The 17,309-nt window shown below is 53.9% G+C and overlaps 2 protein-coding genes across 5 annotated transcripts; one reads left to right on the plus strand and one right to left on the minus strand.

Moving 5' to 3' along the window:
- The first annotated feature begins 3,523 nt into the window (after positions 1–3,523).
- Pnpo (pyridoxamine 5'-phosphate oxidase) lies at positions 3,524–9,289 on the plus strand. Its single transcript, XM_021641989.2, has 7 exons — positions 3,524–3,804; positions 4,939–5,063; positions 6,169–6,268; positions 7,133–7,186; positions 7,451–7,579; positions 7,835–7,905; positions 8,081–9,289. The coding sequence occupies exons 1-7, from the start codon at positions 3,667–3,669 to the stop codon at positions 8,247–8,249; spliced, it is 786 nt and encodes a 261-aa protein (XP_021497664.2). The 5' UTR covers positions 3,524–3,666; the 3' UTR covers positions 8,250–9,289.
- Positions 9,290–11,524: 2,235 nt separating this feature from the next.
- Prr15l (proline rich 15 like) lies at positions 11,525–17,232 on the minus strand. 4 transcript variants are annotated; one of them, XM_021641992.2, is made up of 2 exons: positions 16,916–17,232; positions 11,525–12,655 (listed from the first exon to the last, which is right to left on the minus strand). In XM_021641992.2, the coding sequence occupies exon 2, from the start codon at positions 12,621–12,623 to the stop codon at positions 12,321–12,323; it is 303 nt and encodes a 100-aa protein (XP_021497667.2). In that variant the 5' UTR covers positions 12,624–12,655; positions 16,916–17,232; the 3' UTR covers positions 11,525–12,320. The 4 variants fall into 4 exon arrangements, with proteins under 4 accessions (XP_021497667.2, XP_021497668.2, XP_021497666.2 ...); XM_021641993.2 differs by having other exon boundaries at positions 11,525–12,652; positions 16,916–17,206; XM_021641991.2 differs by lacking the exon at positions 16,916–17,232 and adding an exon at positions 12,957–14,799 and having other exon boundaries at positions 11,525–12,652.
- Positions 17,233–17,309: the final 77 nt, after the last annotated feature.

A 17,309-nucleotide genomic window follows, 5' to 3' on the forward strand; every position in this document is an offset into this window, starting at 1 on the left:
CAGAGCAGCCAGGACGGCGGCTCTGCCAGTGGCTGCTGCCTCTGCTCTGGCTCTCCTGTTGCACACCGCAGTGGCTTTCCCCCAAAGCCAGTCAACCCCCACCTACCTGAAAAAGAAAAAAGGCCGTGGGTCTCAGATGGATCTGGGCTCTCTGCCTTGATGACTGATCCGTCAGCAGAACCTTTACTGCCCAATCTCAAGCCTTTGGGCAATATTAGACCCATACAGCAGGATCATCCCCGGCCCGGAAGCCTCATTAGCCACCCCTGCATCTCAGTGCAGCCCTGGCAGCTGCGGAGAGCTTTGCTGTGTTCTGGATCCTGGGGAGGGCAAAGGAGCAGGCTGACCCATTGACCTCTTTCTGCCACACATTGCCTCGGGCACAAGGGTTATTCTTCCCCGGGGCTGACTTCAAGGCCTTTGTGAGTTCAAGAACACCCTGGTCTACAGAGTGAGTTCCAGGATATCAGGGCTACATAGTGAGACTCTGTCTCAAAGGAAAAAAAAAAAAGAAAAGCAAAGAAATAACAAGCCAATAATCCTGACAAATTAGATGAAGACATAGGGTTTTGTTTTTTGACACAGTTTCTCTGTGTGGCCTTGGCTGTCCTGGAACTCAGAGATCTTTGCCTTTGCCTCCTGAGTTGCTACCAAGCCTGGAAGAGATGGGTAGTTTTAAAAACATAAATAAATGTGCTGGGCATGGTGTCGAAGAGAGAAGAAGAGGAAGAAGAAAAGGAAGAAGAGGAGAAAGATGAGGAAGAAGGAAGAAGATAAACCTCAGAAGCAAACAGTTAAGACACAGCCCCTGAACCCCACCCTTCTCTGCTTCATCCTGAGAAAGCGGTGTAGCTCTCTGTGCAACGCCATTTTGCAAGACATTGCTTATTGAGTTAGGCTTTTCCCAAGAAAAGAATAATCCTACAAAGTTAGAGGATGGCGAATGCAGTACCAGTAACAAAAAAAAAAAAAAAAAGCACTGCCAGTTCTCCCCCCCCAAAAAAAGAAAAGGAAACACCAGCCACACCTTTGTCTTGCCTCTGGTTGTGCCGGGAAAGGCCGCTTTGTTGCTTATAGACACCAAATCCCACCGAGCAGAAAAGCACAACACAAGCCTGCTTGCTATCTTCCAGACAGAGGGAAAATACAGCAAAGGAGCCATCAGCAAACTTCCTAGACAGTTGCCAAAGAAGAGAGGAGCTGGAATCCAGCCCTCTTTCCCATTCCCATCTGGTTTGGCTTTGTTTCTATGGTGCCGGGGGTGGGATCCAGAGCCTGCTGAACGGGTCGAGTGCTCTGCCACTGAGCTACACCCCCTTAGAGAAGCTTCCCTTGAGGAAGTCTTTCTTTGGATGCAAAATCTTGCTAAGCTGCCCAGGCTAGCCTCAAACTCATGATCCTCCAGCCTCAAACTTCCCAGGTGGCTGTCTCAGGGACACATTCCGCCTCACCTGCGCTGAGGCAGTCCCTTGGCCCCTCCCCCACTTAAACAAACAAACAAAACCAACCACTACAAAAGTAACTATAGGTTCCACAGCCTCATAAGATTAAAAAAAAAAAAAAAATTAGAAACACTGTTTTCCAAAAGATGGGCCCTCACTTCCTTCACCCCCAGTCCCTGCTTGCTTGTCTCACCTGTCTGTCAGGCGCCAGGAGCATCGGATTGCTCCAAGATCCCAGGTGCTTCTGCCATTACTGCCCACAGTCCCTCTACCTGAACGCCACCTGTTCACTGCCCAGCTGGCAAAATACGCCTTAAGACAAATCTACAGTCAGCTCCCATGATGAAGCCTTCCCAGACTGCTCATCCCCCTTTGGTTCTGTTTTCCCCTTACCTAACTGAAACCTGCTAACCGCCTGTAGCTCTCTCTAGCTCATCCCTCTGCCACGGTGGACTGGAACCATGCGGTTGCTCTCACTCTGGTATGATAGGACCAATGCTGGCTCAATGCTGGTTCACAGGCAGTCTTCAGTAAATGTTTACTGAATGCATAGGCTACATAAATGACACATTTCACAGAGGCAGGGGCTCACTAAGTAGCTGGGCTTCATCTCGTGAGCCCCGGAGGTGTACGGCTCCACATCCCTGCTCCTGTCTCTGAGGTCTTAGTACCTATAAAACTCCAGCTCCGGTTGTAACCGTAGCCCAGGAATGTAAAAAGAAACGGGCCCTTATGAAAGCCACTAATGACTGCTTTGGTCAACCACAAGGTCCACACAGCTCTCTACATCATGTTCATGGGAGCAAGCAATGACCAAGCACCAAAAATCCCAACCGGTGAAGGACCCACAGCCTCGAATAATTAAGCTCTGTCTTTTTCCTTTTTTTTTTTTTTTTTTTTTTGAGACAGGATCTGACGGAGTCCAGGCCGGCCTCACACCTGTGCTGAGATGACCAGCGTGCACAACCACGCCCAGCAAGCTTCCACTTGTTTCTGTGGAGCAGATTGCAGATTTCCATAGGCTCAAGCGATGAACACGTGACAGCTCCCCACTGCGGACACCTGGGCGGGCCAAGAATTTCTCTTACCTGGCACGGTTCTAGGCGCCCGTGGCTCCTGCTCCAGAGGCCGGCAGACCTCGGGACCTCAGCGTCATCTCCTCCACTGGGTTTCCCACTTCTCCGCCCTCCGTCCACGGCCTAAAGTCATTTTTGCTGGCACCTGATCCCCTGTATCCTTGGCTGGCCGCTGCTCGTACTAAGAACCATGCGTCCCACTACCTAGGAAGGGGGGTGGGGGGGATAACCAGGTTGCAAGAGGCCTGGGCGAGGGACGGTCTTGCATCTGTTGGAGCAGTAGCTAGTGTAAACGCCACGGCCCAGGAGTAGGGTGCTCTGAGCCCAGCCCACCCATGGGGAAAACGAGGCAGGAGTGGGCTCTAAGTTATAAGAAAAGGGCCCTCGGGTCTGGGATAGCCCGATCCCGACTGTTCCCCCTGTTTTCCACTCAGCTGACTCCCTTCTCACGTCAGAGTCTCCTCCTGACCCCGGAGCGCTTCCCCAGTCCCCAGAGGACCACCCCAGCCCCACGGCCCTCGGCACCTGTCCTGGGCGGTCCACAAGCCGTCTCGGCCTCTCCTATCCTCAAGCCACACTCTTTCCCCTCAGCCCAGACCAACCCCCTTTCTCTCTGCGCTCCCCACCCCCTTGCTTCTGAGGCTGGTCCCAACACCATCCACCCCTCCCCCAGGGGCCCAAACCCCGCTCCCGGGAGCTGGCTCCTGCCCTACACTCTCCTTCCGCAGCCCACGGTATGCAGAGCGGCCACTTAGGGCGGCCGGGTCCCCTCCAGCCCCGGTGGTCCCACCCCATGCCCGCCTGGGCTGCTGCGGTCCTTGCACCTTTAACAAACCTCCACGTGTGTGTTAACGGCGGTGACAGCACTTCCGCGTCTCTCTGCGCCCGCCCCCGAGGGCACTGCCCATTGGCTGCTGGGGGAAACTCAACGCAATGAGCTCTCGGCGTCTGCCTCCCTGCTCTGATCCCGCTCGGCTATTGGCTGATCCCCGGGGGCACCTTCGCTCCAAGACTTGAGGACCCGTGGGTTCGTCTGGGCACTGGCAGAATCCTTCCTTCCCAGGCTAGGCGCGCAAGCTGAGCCATTGGTTCCGAACCCGGAGGAACCCAGGGTCAGGCGACGCCGGGTCACGTGGCCGGCCGCCTGCATGACGTACGGGCTTCTGAGCGTCACCGTGACGTTTAGGCGACCTGCGAAGTGGCCGGGCTACCTCCGTCACCTGTGCCGTCGGGGTGCTGTCATGGACCTGGGGCCGATGCGCAAGAGTTACCGCGGGGACCGAGAGGTGCCACCGCTGCGCGGAAAGGGGGTGTCTCTGGGTCACCTACCCCAGAGTTGGAGGAGCGCCTTGGGGCTTCAGGGGCCACTTACAGAGCAACAAGGATTCAGGGGTCACCCTGATGGGAGAAGGGGGACTTGGAGACAACCATCGGGGAGGGGGGCTCGGGGGAAAACGTGGATTGAGGTGTGCTCATGGGCCCTTGTCGCAGTGCTGAGGGGTACGGATCCAGAGCCTACCTGGGTTGGAACCCAGCCCTTTTCTGACTGTATCACCATGGGCGATTTATGCTCTCTGGGCCTCAGTTTACTCACCTGTAAAATGTTAGTACCTATTTTACAAGGATGCTATGGGTTTGGGGTTTCTCTAATTTTTTTTCATTGAGAGAGAGAGAGACTCAGAGGACAGTTTTTAGGAGTTGGTTTTCTCCTTCGCCAGGAATGAACTCAGGTCGTCAGGCTTGGGAGATGCCTATACCCGCCGAGCCATCCTACCAGCCTGCCTTTTAGGCATTTGTAAATGCTTTAAAAAAACAGTCATAAAGCATGATGTAAAATAATAAAGGAGTGGAAGGTGGATTTGTAGCTCCGTTGGTAGACTCTTGCCTGGTGTTCTGTCTTTAGTACCAAATAAACTAGGCACGGTGGACCAGAGTCCGGGGTCACCCTGCTATACAGGGAGTGCCAGGCTAACCCGGAAGCTCTTCATTTTTGCCACCCTCAGAACTTCCTGGGTCTTCTCCTTAACCCCGACCCTCAGGTCAGGGGACTCGAGAGAACCGTTTTGGAATTGAGATCCAGAGCTACAGCGGCTAAGTGTGATTGTATGTGAACATTTCCGGGAGTGCTTGACTAAAATGTAGGTTTTCGTGAAACCTTGCAACCACTCCGTGAAAAATAACGGGTGACCCACAGGAACTTATTCTTCATCCCCTCCTGGTTAAGAGACCCAGAAACCACTTTATGCCTGTTTCATCACCTCTAGGGGGACACAGAACCTATTTTTTGGGCAGCGTTTCTGTTTGTTTGTTTCAAGGCCATCGTTTTGAAGGTTAAATGCATTTACATTTGAAAAGCACCTCAACCCATCCCAGGCACACAGTAATCACTAGATGTTCACCAGGTCAAATTCTCTTCCCAGGCGTTTGAGGAGGCTCATCTGACCTCCCTGGACCCCATGAAGCAGTTTGCTTCCTGGTTCGAGGAGGCCGTTCAGTGTCCGGATATCGGGGAAGCCAATGCCATGTGCCTGGCTACCTGCACCAGGTACGCACAGCCACGGGCCCCTGGGAGGATGGCTCCAGGCGGAGCTGGAGACTGAGGAAGACCCCAACCAAGCGCACTCAACTTTCTGTGCCCATTAAAGCCTCAGTTGAGTTACTTGTCTTCCCCAAGCCCCAGTCACCCAGTCCTTAACTGGTAAACCAAAAGCTGGATCACTGATGGTAAAATGCAGTTCCTTATATGCCTTGCTCCTGGATGTGTCCACTCGCAACCCTTGGCCTCCCTCATGCTCCTGTCTGCTCAAGCCCCATCTGCCCTTCGGGAGGCTACATCTCCGGGACTGCTCCTGAAGCCCTCCCCCTCTCTGAAAACCCAACATAGGACTTGGCAATCCGTCATACCCTTTGAGAAATCTCTTATTTAGCCTGTTATTCACCTCCTCTTGTCCCTCCTCCCTAAAGCACCAGGTGTCAAGACAGGGCTTTAACCCTCCCTGAGTGTTACCCAGAGCTCTGGGCGGAGGACCGCCTGCCATTGCCCCTCTGAGTGATCAGTTGGCTCGATGCTTTGATACTGGTCCATTCTCTCCCAGTGTTACAAGTTTTTTTCGGCATTGTCATACCAAAGTACTAGGGCTGGGCGGCTTAGGCAACAGAAGTTAACTGTTTACACTTCAGGAGGCTAGAAGTCTGAGAGCAAGAGGCTGTCCGGGACGGTGTCTGCTTTGGCCTCTGAAGACAGCCGCCCCCTTGCTGTATCGTCATGTGACCAGACATCGGGTCTTAGTGGATTAGAGAGCGTCCCATCCCTCTGACTGCTTGTCAGCTTAATTGCCTCCCTTGAAGCTTTATAGTCACACAGCGATTGGGGCTGTGCTCCATACATCCCTTAGTGGGATACTGTGATCCACAAGGAGGCGAATCACACTTGTACCTCCAGAAGAAGTTCAAGTTCCCGAGGGCATTGTTTGATGGCATTGGACCCCACAGCTTGACTCTCTGCCTCCCCCTCCCCCCGCCTTTTCAGCTTGTGACTGTGCATTTGTCTATGTGATGTTTGCCTCGGTAAGGGGCGTGGCCGAAGGGGTTGCTCAGGGGTGAGAACACCGGAATGGGCTCTGACCTGCTGCTCTGCTGTGTGCCCCTAGAGACGGAAAACCCTCCGCCCGCATGCTGCTGCTGAAGGGCTTTGGCAAGGACGGCTTCCGCTTCTTCACTAACTACGAGAGTCGGAAGGGGAAAGAGCTGGTGAGGGTCGGGGTAAATCTTCCCAGGGCTAGCCTCCTCCGCCCTGGCTTACATGGTCTTCTCATGATTCCCCTGCCCCATCTGTCTGTGTCTCTACCGGGGCTCCCTCTTGCCTCAAGGCCGTTTGCACTGTGTGTGTGGACGGACCGCTGCTACCCAGTCAGCTGCCATGTCGTCAGGTCTCGAGACCCTCGTTAGGGAAGCCTTCCTTACTTACCGCTGCCAGGGGCGCCTGGCTCACAGCTTTACTTTGTTGTTTTGGTAATGGGATTGCTTGAGCGACCCTTGTCTCCTGCCACACCATAAGCTCTATGGAGTAAGAGCTGCCACTCTTATTGAACCTATTTTGTCCCCAACACCTGGTCTAAAGTGCACGGGACTTGGCAGTTCATATGTATTTGGTCATGCCACCCTGAGGTACGTTTCCCATCGGCGCTCAAGGTTCCCTGAGTAAGCTGGATGTGGTGGCTCGCACCCCCCAAGGAGGAGGCTGAGGCAGGAGGATTACCACAAACTTAAGTCAGTCTAGGCTACAGAGTAGGAGCCTGTCTCGAAAACGAGAACAAAATAAACAACAATAAAATATTCAAGATAAGGATCTGTGGTGGTTGGAATGGCCAGGCCTCACACTGCAGCTAAACTGGCTTAAACCGTGCTCTAGCTCTGTCTGTGGCGACTTCAGCGTGTTACTCCGCCCCTCAGAGCCTGTCTTCAGATGTGTCACAGGAGGCTGATCTTTGGGGATTTAAACGAGCTGAGTGCATCTGTTGGTGGTATCTTACTCCATCTCCTGCCTTCCTTCTACTCGCAGGAAGCATCGCTTTTCTGTTCTGATGGTACCTATGGCTTCTCTCTTGTTTCCAGGACTCTAATCCCTTTGCCTCTCTCGTCTTCTACTGGGAGCCCCTGAACCGGCAGGTGAGTGAGCGTCCGTCCCCAAGACAACTTCCGGTGGGCTAGGCGGGCAGGGGTGAATTTATAAATGAATGTAGGGAGGGCTCCCCAGGCTGGGCACATATTCTGCCTGGCCCTGGGCGCTCTGCCTCTCACACAGCTCTCAGACAGTCTGGTGGGAGCCAGGAGTGTTGGGGCATCTGATAGAGAGGGGAGAAATGGAGCCTTGTGCTGGTGGGAGGGGTCGGTGGCGGCAGCCATCGCCTAGCCAGCGTCATCCACGAACAGGTGCGGGTGGAGGGCCCTGTGAAGAGGCTGCCCGAGGAGGAAGCTGAGAGCTACTTCCATTCCCGCCCCAAGAGCAGCCAGATTGGGGCTGTGGTCAGCCGCCAGAGCTCCGTGATCCCTGACCGGGAGGTAAGTGGGACCCTAGGCTTATCCCCAGAGGCTATCTCCAGAAGGTGCCAGGACCCTGTCAGTCCTGCCCAGAGGAAAGGATGATGGGAAATGGGTCTCTTCTGTCTGGCCCTCCTGTTGCTCAGGGCCCTAATCTACCTTCCTCACCTCTGTCCCCCATACTGGCCTGGGTCCTGCCCCGGAGCCTATGTTTGTAAGTCCTTGAGTGGATCATTGCCTGTGCCTGACTCCTCCTCTGTCTTCTTCTTCAAACAGTACCTGAGAAAGAAAAATGAGGAACTGGAGCAGCTCTACCGGGAACAAGAGGTGCCTAAGCCGGAGTACTGGTAAGTGATACCTCTGCCGGGTGGCTATCCAGGAAGGGACACTGGGGCCCTGTCTGTGGAGTTATAGATCTCCTTCTCTGGGAAGGCCTCAGCCGCGTCACAGGAGCGTCCTGCCAGAAAGCTTGGGATGAGAGGGGACGCGGGCACAGCATGTCAACCTGTGCTTCTTCCGTAGGGGTGGCTACATCCTGTACCCCCAGGTGATGGAGTTCTGGCAAGGCCAAACCAACCGCCTGCATGACCGGATAGTCTTCCGTCGAGACCTGACGGCGGGAGGCTCCCCTCTGGGACCCATGAGCCACCAAGGGGAGGAAGACTGGGTATACGAGAGACTTGCACCTTGACTCTGGACAAAGACTGTCTGGAAAAGATCGGATGGAAGAGAATGGGACAGAGCTGTTAAGAGGGGGTGAAGGACTGGGAGCCTGCTCTCTCTCTCTCTCACTGTGTGTGTGTGTGTGTGTCATTGGGTTTAAACCTAGGCTTTTGTTGACGCTAGGCAACACTCTACCACTGAGCTAGAATCCCTGTTTTTTTTTTGTTTTGTTTTGTTTTTTTTTACCTTTTATTTTAAGACTAAGCCTTAAACTCACTGTGTATTTAGTCCAGACTGGTCTTGCCGTGAGTCCCCTTGCCTCAGTCTTTTGCATAGCAGTGTTTGCAGCCTGTGGCACCAGGCCCAGCTCTGGGCCTTGTTTTTAAGCTAAGTCCACCGCCCTTTCTGTCCCTCACGTCTAAGTCTCTCCAGGACTCACCCTCTGAGGTCCCTGAACTCAGCTGGCGTCGGTTAGCAGCTGGAGTAGCGTGCAATAGAGGAGAATCACAAGTGGAGAAGGCTCTGAGCATTATTTCCTTGGCTTTGCTCGTGGTTTTGGGGAAAGCCCATCTTGGGAGCTGTGGCTGGTGTGACTCCGCTTCCAGGAACAGGGCAGACGTACAAAAGGCCTACCGCCTGCGGAAAGGAGCCAGGGCCAGGCCATGTTTGCTGTGACTCAGAGAACCATTATTTGTTCTGGTTGGCCGTGAACTTGTTTCTTTGGGGATACTGTACTTCTTTTGATTTTATGGCTGTGTGCTTCAGCCTCTGTCCCTGACAAAGGCTCCTCCCGAGGCTCCTCCTCTCCTGTGTTGATCCCCTCCTCCCACTTAAGCCTGGGTCCAGGAAGGACACTGACCCTGTGGCCACCTGCCAGCTACCCCTACCTACCTCACCCCTTTCGCTGATGTCCCATGGACTGTGACTGTATTAATACAGACAGCTGGGGTTGTTGAGGAGAAGTCTTGCACCCCACCTCTGTTAGGGGGCTGTGTGTGCCCCCAGGTCTCAGCGTGATCTCAGCTGTCACTTCCAACGCGCAGGTGTGTAATAAAAACTTGTCAGCCATGGGTGATATTAATGTTTAACCCGATTTCATCTGGTCTGCCCCCACGAGGCACCTCAGCAGACAGGGAAGCTGGGCAGTGGATTTACAGGACTTTCCTCCCTTCTTGCTTTTGTGGCCAGAGAGGCAGGGTCCAGCAGGGGGAGACTGCTGGCTAGGATTGCCCTCTACTGGGTAGTAGAGGCCGGTTACAGGCAGCCTCGCTGCCTCCCCCTTTCTCTGCTTGGGTTGCTTCCCAGTGAAACCGTGGTTGATAACCGTAGCCTCTCCCGGCTGGGGCTTCCACACATATTTGCACTCTCTGGCTCCCCCTCCTCCTTCCTCTAACAGCTCCTGAAAATGTGTGCCTGCCTTGCCTGGGACGCCCTGGGGCAGTTAGAGCTCTCTAGCCAGCCAGTTCAGGGGGACATGGGCCGACTCCCCGGAAGGTTCCTGCAGAGATCATCCTGGGCTTGTGGTGGTGCATAAGAAAGGCTTAGAGACCAGGGAGCCCATGGGAGGAAATGCTTGGGATACAGCTCAGCCATAGAGCACCATCTAGCCACGTGTAAATTCAGTTCTCGGCATTGGACTGGGGAGAGGAGGCCGGGGTGGGGGGGAGTGGAAGGAGAAGGTAGAAAGGTAGAAGCCGGGTGGTCTGTAATCCCAATACTTGGGAGGCAGGGACGGGGCACTGTTGTAACTTTGAGGTCAGCCTGGTCTACAGAGTGAGTTCCAAGCCCACCTGGGCTGCAGTGTGAGCGCCTTTCTCCGAAAAGCAAAACCAGACACAAATCTATACCCAATATACCAATCTTCATTCCCTACCTGGGGTTATGTAATCTTGGGATGGGCTGATGTCAAAGGGACCTACAGTATGGCTCCTGGAGGAGCCATAACCAGTTGGCTCTCTCCCATTGGTTCCGGAGCCTGCACATTCCCCTTGGTGGCAGTCACCTCCCAGTGGCCTAAGACATAAACATTGTCCTGTCTCATCCCCAGCCCCATTCTGTAGAAGGTAACTGATTGTTCCTGCCTTACCACTCCAACATACAACGGAAGACAGTGGAGAATGGAAAGTGCCGGGGGCGGGGCAGGACGGCAGGGTTCACACAAGCAGACCAGCTCTCCCTTTAACCAAATGCTCAACCGCTCTGCCCCTCAGTGAACTCACAGAAGGTGGAGATAACAGCAGCACCTGTCAGTGATGGGGGTGTGGGGGCAGATTAGAAAGACACCCCGTTGTTGTAAGCAGGGTACGTGGCTGCTAGCAACAGCAAGGTTGCAAGATTGGGGGACATCTCGGACCCTTGTGGGAGACTTTATGACCTGAGTAACTCATGAGACCTAGAAAGTTCTGGGGAGAAGGAAGGGGTACAAAAGGTCGAAGTAAAGGCAGGGTCCTTGACGTCTTTTTTCTATTCAGCCCCTGCTCTGCCTCCCTTCGAGTTCCCCTGGCCTGGGTGAGGCAGCTAACAAAGGTCTCCTTGTATAGGTATGTTTGTTTTGGCAATACACTTCCTCAGCAACAGCTCCCTAGGGTGGGGTGGCCCAGCGCCCTTGGAGGAGCTGACTGGAAGCTGAGTGGCCACCTCAGTCTTCCCCTGGTCCCACCGTGAGTTCTAGGGATTTGTGTCCCCCCCCTCCCCAGTTCTCAAGTCCTGTGGCCTGAGCAAGAACCAGACCTAATGTTACAGGGTGAGAAAGAACTCTCCCCTGGTTCTTACACTGAAGCAGTGGGGATGGGGGCATTCTGTAAGAAAAGGAGGAGGAGGAAGGAAACCCCCAGCGGCCCTCAGCAGCTTCTGTTGTGTTTCTTGAGGCAGGGCCTTTCTTTATACCTCAGGTTGACCTTTGAACCTGCAGTCCTCCCGCCTCAGCAAGAGCTGAGATTATAAAGATTTGCCCTCAGGGCTGGCTTCAGAGAAGTCTCTCTTTTTAAAATGTCCCTGGGCTCCATCAAGCTCCTAACTGGTGGCACCAGAATTTAACTGCTGGTCCCAAACTGAAGCCCTGAGCCTGACAGAGACTTAGGGCCTGTGACCAAAGGCCTGCCCCACTCTCTGACAGCCCCTGCGGCCTCACCGTTGTTCACGGGCATCTGTCTCCTTCCTTTCTCTCCCCTGCCATGTGAAGCCGAGCTTGGTGGTGGGTTTCCTGACAGCGTCACACTTGGGGCCCCCTTCCTGACGTCTGACGAGACCAAGGAAAGTACGGATGTAAAAACATTCCATTCCATAAAGAGTGTAAATAAGACCTTTGTTTCTGCGGCACTGTTTATTCCTAAGTAAAACCTACCATAACTTTTCAAACCAAATTCAGGGCTCCGGGATTGACTCCTGGGGCTGATCCGTCTCAAATACTACCAGGGAAGGCATGGAGGAAAGCCGTCACTCCTCCACTTTGGACCCTTGGACTGGGGTGTGTCACTCGGCACCTACACAAGTGGTGGTCAAGGCGAGGGCTCAGGAGGATTCTCCGTCTGCCTTCTGTAGCCCCCTAGGGAGCGCCACATCCTTCGCCCCTCCGCTCTTGGGAGCAAAGTTCCAGGAAGTTTACTCCTTGAACTAAGAGGTGATCTCAAGTTCAGCACTCCGCCTCTGGCACCAAAGAAACCACTGTCACCTGGCTTCCTCGCAACCCTGCCTTTCTAGGATTGGTCCAGGGAACAGTCACAGGTAGAGAAAGTAGAGAGAGCAGCAATTCAAATTCACCTTTAACCCTGTGCCAGGGAGAGGGTGGAGTCTGCCCTGTTCCCTGTCTGTTCTCTGTGAAGCCACTGTGCCAAGGATGGCTGTACTTCTAGGTGACAATTTTCATGGTGGACCAGAGCGTCTCTATGCGATCATGGGGAGAGGACCCTTGGGGTCTCACAGGCCCTTCGTAAAGCTGGGGCACATAAATACAAACCTAAGAACCAGGTGTTCCTGCCAGCAGGGATCAACCGCCACCGTGGTTTTAGCTATGACCAAAGAGGCCAGCGTGACAAGCTCCTGCCTCAGACCCCACGAGTGGCAGGGAACAGGGAGGTGCTAGTGTCCTCCTCGGCTGCCTTCATTGTCCTTTGTCCTCCCTGTCATCAAAGAGGCTGGGGTTCTCCGCCAACATGGCTCGGACTTTTTTCTTCTCTTTGAAGCGGCCAGAGTTGGAGACCTTGACATGCTTGCCTTTGGTGTTCTTGTCCACAATCTTCTCCAGGCGGCTGCTGAAGTCGCTGTGGGGGTCTCCGCCGTCGTGTCCCGCGGGCTCTGCTCCTCCCTCCGTTTGGGCGTAGGTGTCAGGGATTTCGTAGAGCACTTTGGGCGTGGATTTCTTCTTTCGCAGGAAGGTCAGTTTCCACCAACCAACTTCAGTCATGGTGGTCCCTAAGGCCAGGCAGGGCTTTTCTGCTGAGCCAAGTGGCAGAGACAAAGGTCAGTGGGTGAACTGGAGGAAAGGGCCAGCCCTCTCTAGGCTCATTCATAGTTAGTGGCTATTTTAAGAGACAGAGGCAGGTGTGCTGGTTAACGCCTGTAATCCCAACACACAGGCTGAGCTGGGAGGGTTGTGAGTTGGGGGGTCAGCCTGAGCTACATGGTGAGGCCCTGTAAGAATTGAAGGCAAGGCTGAAGAGTTGGGGAAAGAGCCTTCAAAGCAGCCACGAAGAGGAAAGACACTGAGCCAGGCAGAGAGACAGTGAGACAACCCTACCCATGCCTTCCAAAGCTGCAGAGGGAGCTTGGAGGTCTTCTCTTCGAAGCCTACAGGCTATAGGCTAGTTACACATATCCAGGTCTTCGGCACCAGGACCAAGTCCTTCCCACCACTGCCCAGGATTGGCAGACCAATGACAGGTCACACCAGCAGAAACACATGACAGAGTTAAATAGAATCTGTGATAGTTCCAGCCACCTGTCACTCCCAACAGCACGAGCCTTTCCCGGGGAGAGGGCTGCTGCAGGACTAGGACTGGGAGATCTTGGGTCCTGCCTCCTGACTTCTAGCCAAGTTCCTTCTCTGGTGCTCAGTGTCCTTATCCATCCCACGCAGCCCTGGCAGTTAGCCCATCCGTTACTGCCCCTCTACCCAGGTTGACCTGCTTTGCAAAGGAAAACTTGGGAGGTGGGGTAATCATTAGCGGACCTGTCCCAATTCCCTCCTACCACACTGCCACAGGACAGGTGTTTGAAGGGGAGTTAAAAATTTGCAAGGCGGTCAGGCGGAGCCCGACCTGTCATCCTCACAGGCTGTACTGTACCCTTCCATAATGGATGATGTGGGATTGGGGGCTGAAACCCAGGCTTCTCCGCTCACAGGCCATGTGCCCCCGACATGGAGCTACCTCCACACAGGCCTCATCTTTTATTAATTTCCACAAAGGCACTTATGAGCTGGAGGAAGGCCTGGGGAATGACGCTCTCCAGCCATTGCTGACTCGCGCAGCACGGAAGACAGGCGGAGGGGACGGAAGTCTGGAGGAATTCACCTCTATAGAGGGAACTCACGGGCACAAGCAAAGGCATCTCTGAGCCTGGAGAGGTTGGCGGCCTGGTCTTATGAACCCTGACACGCGCCGGACAATTCCAGGGAAGGGGGAAGGAGGGTGCAGAAGCCAGTAGATCCCAGAAAGCTAGATGGCCACGCAACCCAGACCCACATTTGTTACCTTCTTTAAAAGCTGACGGTGAGGCTTTTGAGACAGCCAGCAGGCAAATGCACCTGCTACCAAGCCTAGTGACCCGAGTCCATCTCTAAGGCTCACATGTGGAAGGAGAGAACCGACTCTCAAAAGCCCTCCCCTGACTTGATGCACCATGGCACACCCCTATACACACAATATTTTTTTTCCCCTTTGGTTTTTTGAGACGGGGTTTCTCTGTGTATCCCTGGACTCACTTTGTAGACCAGGCTGGCCTCCAACTCACACTTGCTTCTACCTCCCAGAGTGCTGGGATTACAGGTGAACGCCACCACACCCAGCTACAGAAAATAATTTTCTTAAATATAATTTAGGCAAGACAGGATTTGTGTGCACCTTTTAATCTCATCATTGGGAAGGCAGAGGCAGGTAGGTCTCTGAGTTCAAGGCCAGCCTGGTCTATTTAGTGAGTTCTAGACCAGCCAAGCCTACAAAGAGAGACTCCGTCTTAAACAAACAGAAAGCAGAACAGAAATGTCATTTTTAAAAAAGCTGATGATGGAGGGGGCTGAAGACATAGCTAAGTGGTGGAGCCTTTGCCTCATATACCCCAAATTCTGGGTTTAATCCCCCGCAGCAAACAGCCCAATCTTGATGGTCTTTCATTATATTTTAGAAGACCTCCAGAAAGACAAGTGCAAATTGGAATGGCAGTGTGTGTTGTTTTTTTTTTTTGTTTGTTTTTTGATGTAGAAGAAATATAGGATACTGCTTTCTCCCCCTTTGGTTCTCTGATTTTTATAATTTCCATAATGCATTAAGAGTATTTGGGGGTGAGGAAAGTATATCCAATTCAGAAGAAAAACAAAAGCAAGGCACCCTCCTGGGCTGGGAACAAGCTGAACCCCTCTAGCCCTCTCCCTTCATACTGTCTCCTGCCCCTCTACACACTCTCCCTTCCCCCCACGCCCCAGCCCAGGAGACCCTGCCATTACTCTGTGCACAAAGCAGACCCCCCCATTGCCCGCTCCCTTTAGCTGGGCTCGAGTGACAGACACTGAAGGGAGACTTTGTTCGGCTCCCAGTTAGAGCATGGAGGAGGGAGACAGAGGGATGGGGGGGTACTTCCAGGCACCCAGAGAGTTGCGTGCACCAAGGGACAGCCTGAGAGGTTTGCCTTGGCAGCGTGCCCCGCCTGGGCTTAGCACGGCCTAGCACAGAACTTGGTGTTCCAGAGTGGGTTACTGGAAGGAGCTGTGGGAGGGCGAGGAGGGAGGGACAGGGTGCAGCCCGGTAGCTGTCTGGTCGACCCACCACTGCCCATCTGGAGCAGAGACTTGGGGAAATGGAGGGCTGGCTGGCTGACCCAGCTCCTGCATCTACTCCTCAGCACCCGATTTCCTAGCCCTGTTTGGGAGAGGGGCTTCTGCCTTCGAGGGTCACTGCCTATCAAGATGGCATACCTTGAGGCCACTGGTCACGAGGAACTGGCCGGAAGACCGTAAATGGGAAGAGCTTAGAGCCTTGCCTTGGTGCCCTGTGGCCTGGACTTGTACCCTGGACTCTGAGGATGATGCCTTCGCTGGCCCTCCTGTCCTCTCCGTCCAGGACACCTAAACACCTGAATAAGTGTTTGTCCCTTGAGGCAAGGCAAACACATGGAAATCTAAACTTGTAAAACACAGAAATTGACAGTCTATTCTGCGCTTTTCATAATAACTCAGACCTCAGCTCCAAGAGTCTTCAGTGCACATAAAAGACAGTATAAAATCTGCCGCTGGTGGCACCTGACTTTAACCCTAACATCCAGAAGGCAGAGATGGCGGGATCTCGGTGAGTTGAAGGTCAGCAGAGCTCCAGGACGGTGAAAGAAATTGTCTGGCAGGGTTAGTGGTGGTGCAGAGGACTGTGGATCTCTAAGTTCTAAGTTCGAGGCCAGCCTGGTCTACAGGGAGAGTTCCAGGATAGGGCTACACAGAGAAACCCTGTCTCTGTAAACCAAAAAAAAAAAAAAAAGGAAAAGAAGAAAGGAAGGAAGAAACTCTGCCTAAAAACAAAGAACAGGTATTAAGCTGATACATACTTGCAATCTCAGCCCTCAGGCGAGAGATCACAGTGAGTTCAAAGCCAGCCTGATCCACCCAATAAGTTTCTAGTTCAGCCTGGCCTCCAGAGTGAGACCCTGTCTCAAAAATAAAACAAAATGGACAAATAACAACAAAAAGTGCCGCTGTGTACATGCTTCTCAGAGCTCCGGGGTTGTAAAGAGTTAACTGTTTCCAGTCACATGCCCATGAGTGATCTCAGAAAGCCAGGGGGTCCTGGTGGTGGACACAGAGACCTGCTGGTTGGACCCCAAGATGCCAGGCTGAGGGCTGAGCCCTTGCCCTGGGCCCTGCAATCATGGGAGGAGGGAAATCAGGCCCCAAGGATGCCAGTTCCACCTCTTGCTGTTTGCGTGGCTTCAGGGCCGGTGAAAGTCCTCGTGAGACAACTTGTCACCTCCTGCCTCTGGTGGCTAGCACCATGGCATCCACACGAACGCCCAAGACAGGCCCCATCACCCCAACTAGGACAGTTTCTGAAGGGCTTTGCCCAGAGCGGCCAAGCTTCTACTGAGCTCAACAAGTTAACCATTGACTGAGGCAGGGGTGGGGGGTGCAGGGGAGGGAGGGAGGGAGTTGGTTCCGTGTTGTGGAACCTGCTCCCCTCCTTCTGCGGGACCCCCAGTGGCCCTTGACCACCCTGAATGAGACTGGACGGGTGGTGGAAGATGTCTCTACCACTCTACCAGATAGCCAGATACACTGGTGTCCAGGGTTGTGGGCCAGAGGGGTGGTCTTGAGCTAGGAGTTAAAAATGAAACTTTCTCTGCAGGTTTTTTTTTTTTTTTGGAGGCCTGGACCTTCTCCAAGAGGCCACTGAGGTGAAACTGGACGGAGTCTGTCTGCCGGGCTCTCATCCACCATGGAGGCAGAAGTAAGAACCCTGGCTCTCGGTTTCCCCACCCACCAGTCCCTGCTTCGGGTACCTGTAATCCTCCGGACCGCTCGGGGCTGGAGGCAAGACTATTTCCTAGAGGAGTTGAACGTAGGAGCTGCCCAGGCAGGTGAGACTGGAGGAGGAGGAAGAGAGGGTGTCTCCAGGGTGCCGTGCTGGCCACCCTCAGCCTGGAGAGGTGGGTAGGAGCGGCTGCAGGGCAGGTGTGAGAGAAACAGGTGCAGCAGCAGGTACCTGGAGCAGCTCTGCGGCTCCAGGAGTCAAGGTGAACCTGAAACCCGGGGCCCCTCCCAGCTAAGTAAACAGAAGCAGAGGCTGGCTCAGGCTGATGAATATTCATCACCCCAGAAATCCAATCCCGGTGCCCCCGCATCCACCCAGGAGCTAGGGTCCCTCCTGGGATCACCAAGCTAGAGGACAGGATC

The sequence above is a fragment of the Meriones unguiculatus genome, chromosome 7 (assembly GCF_030254825.1).
Source record: "Meriones unguiculatus strain TT.TT164.6M chromosome 7, Bangor_MerUng_6.1, whole genome shotgun sequence".
Classification (NCBI taxonomy): Eukaryota; Metazoa; Chordata; class Mammalia; order Rodentia; family Muridae; genus Meriones; species Meriones unguiculatus.

Bases quoted from the DNA above. Each gene is read 5' to 3' on its own strand.
- Pnpo (XM_021641989.2), top strand. From the start codon at position 3,667: ATGACGTACGGGCTTCTGAGCGTCACCGTGACGTTTAGGCGACCTGCG. The intron at 6,269-7,132 runs GTGAGGGTCGGG...TCTTGTTTCCAG, and splicing joins GTCGGAAGGGGAAAGAGCTG to GACTCTAATCCCTTTGCCTC. The intron at 7,187-7,450 runs GTGAGTGAGCGT...ATCCACGAACAG, and splicing joins GGGAGCCCCTGAACCGGCAG to GTGCGGGTGGAGGGCCCTGT.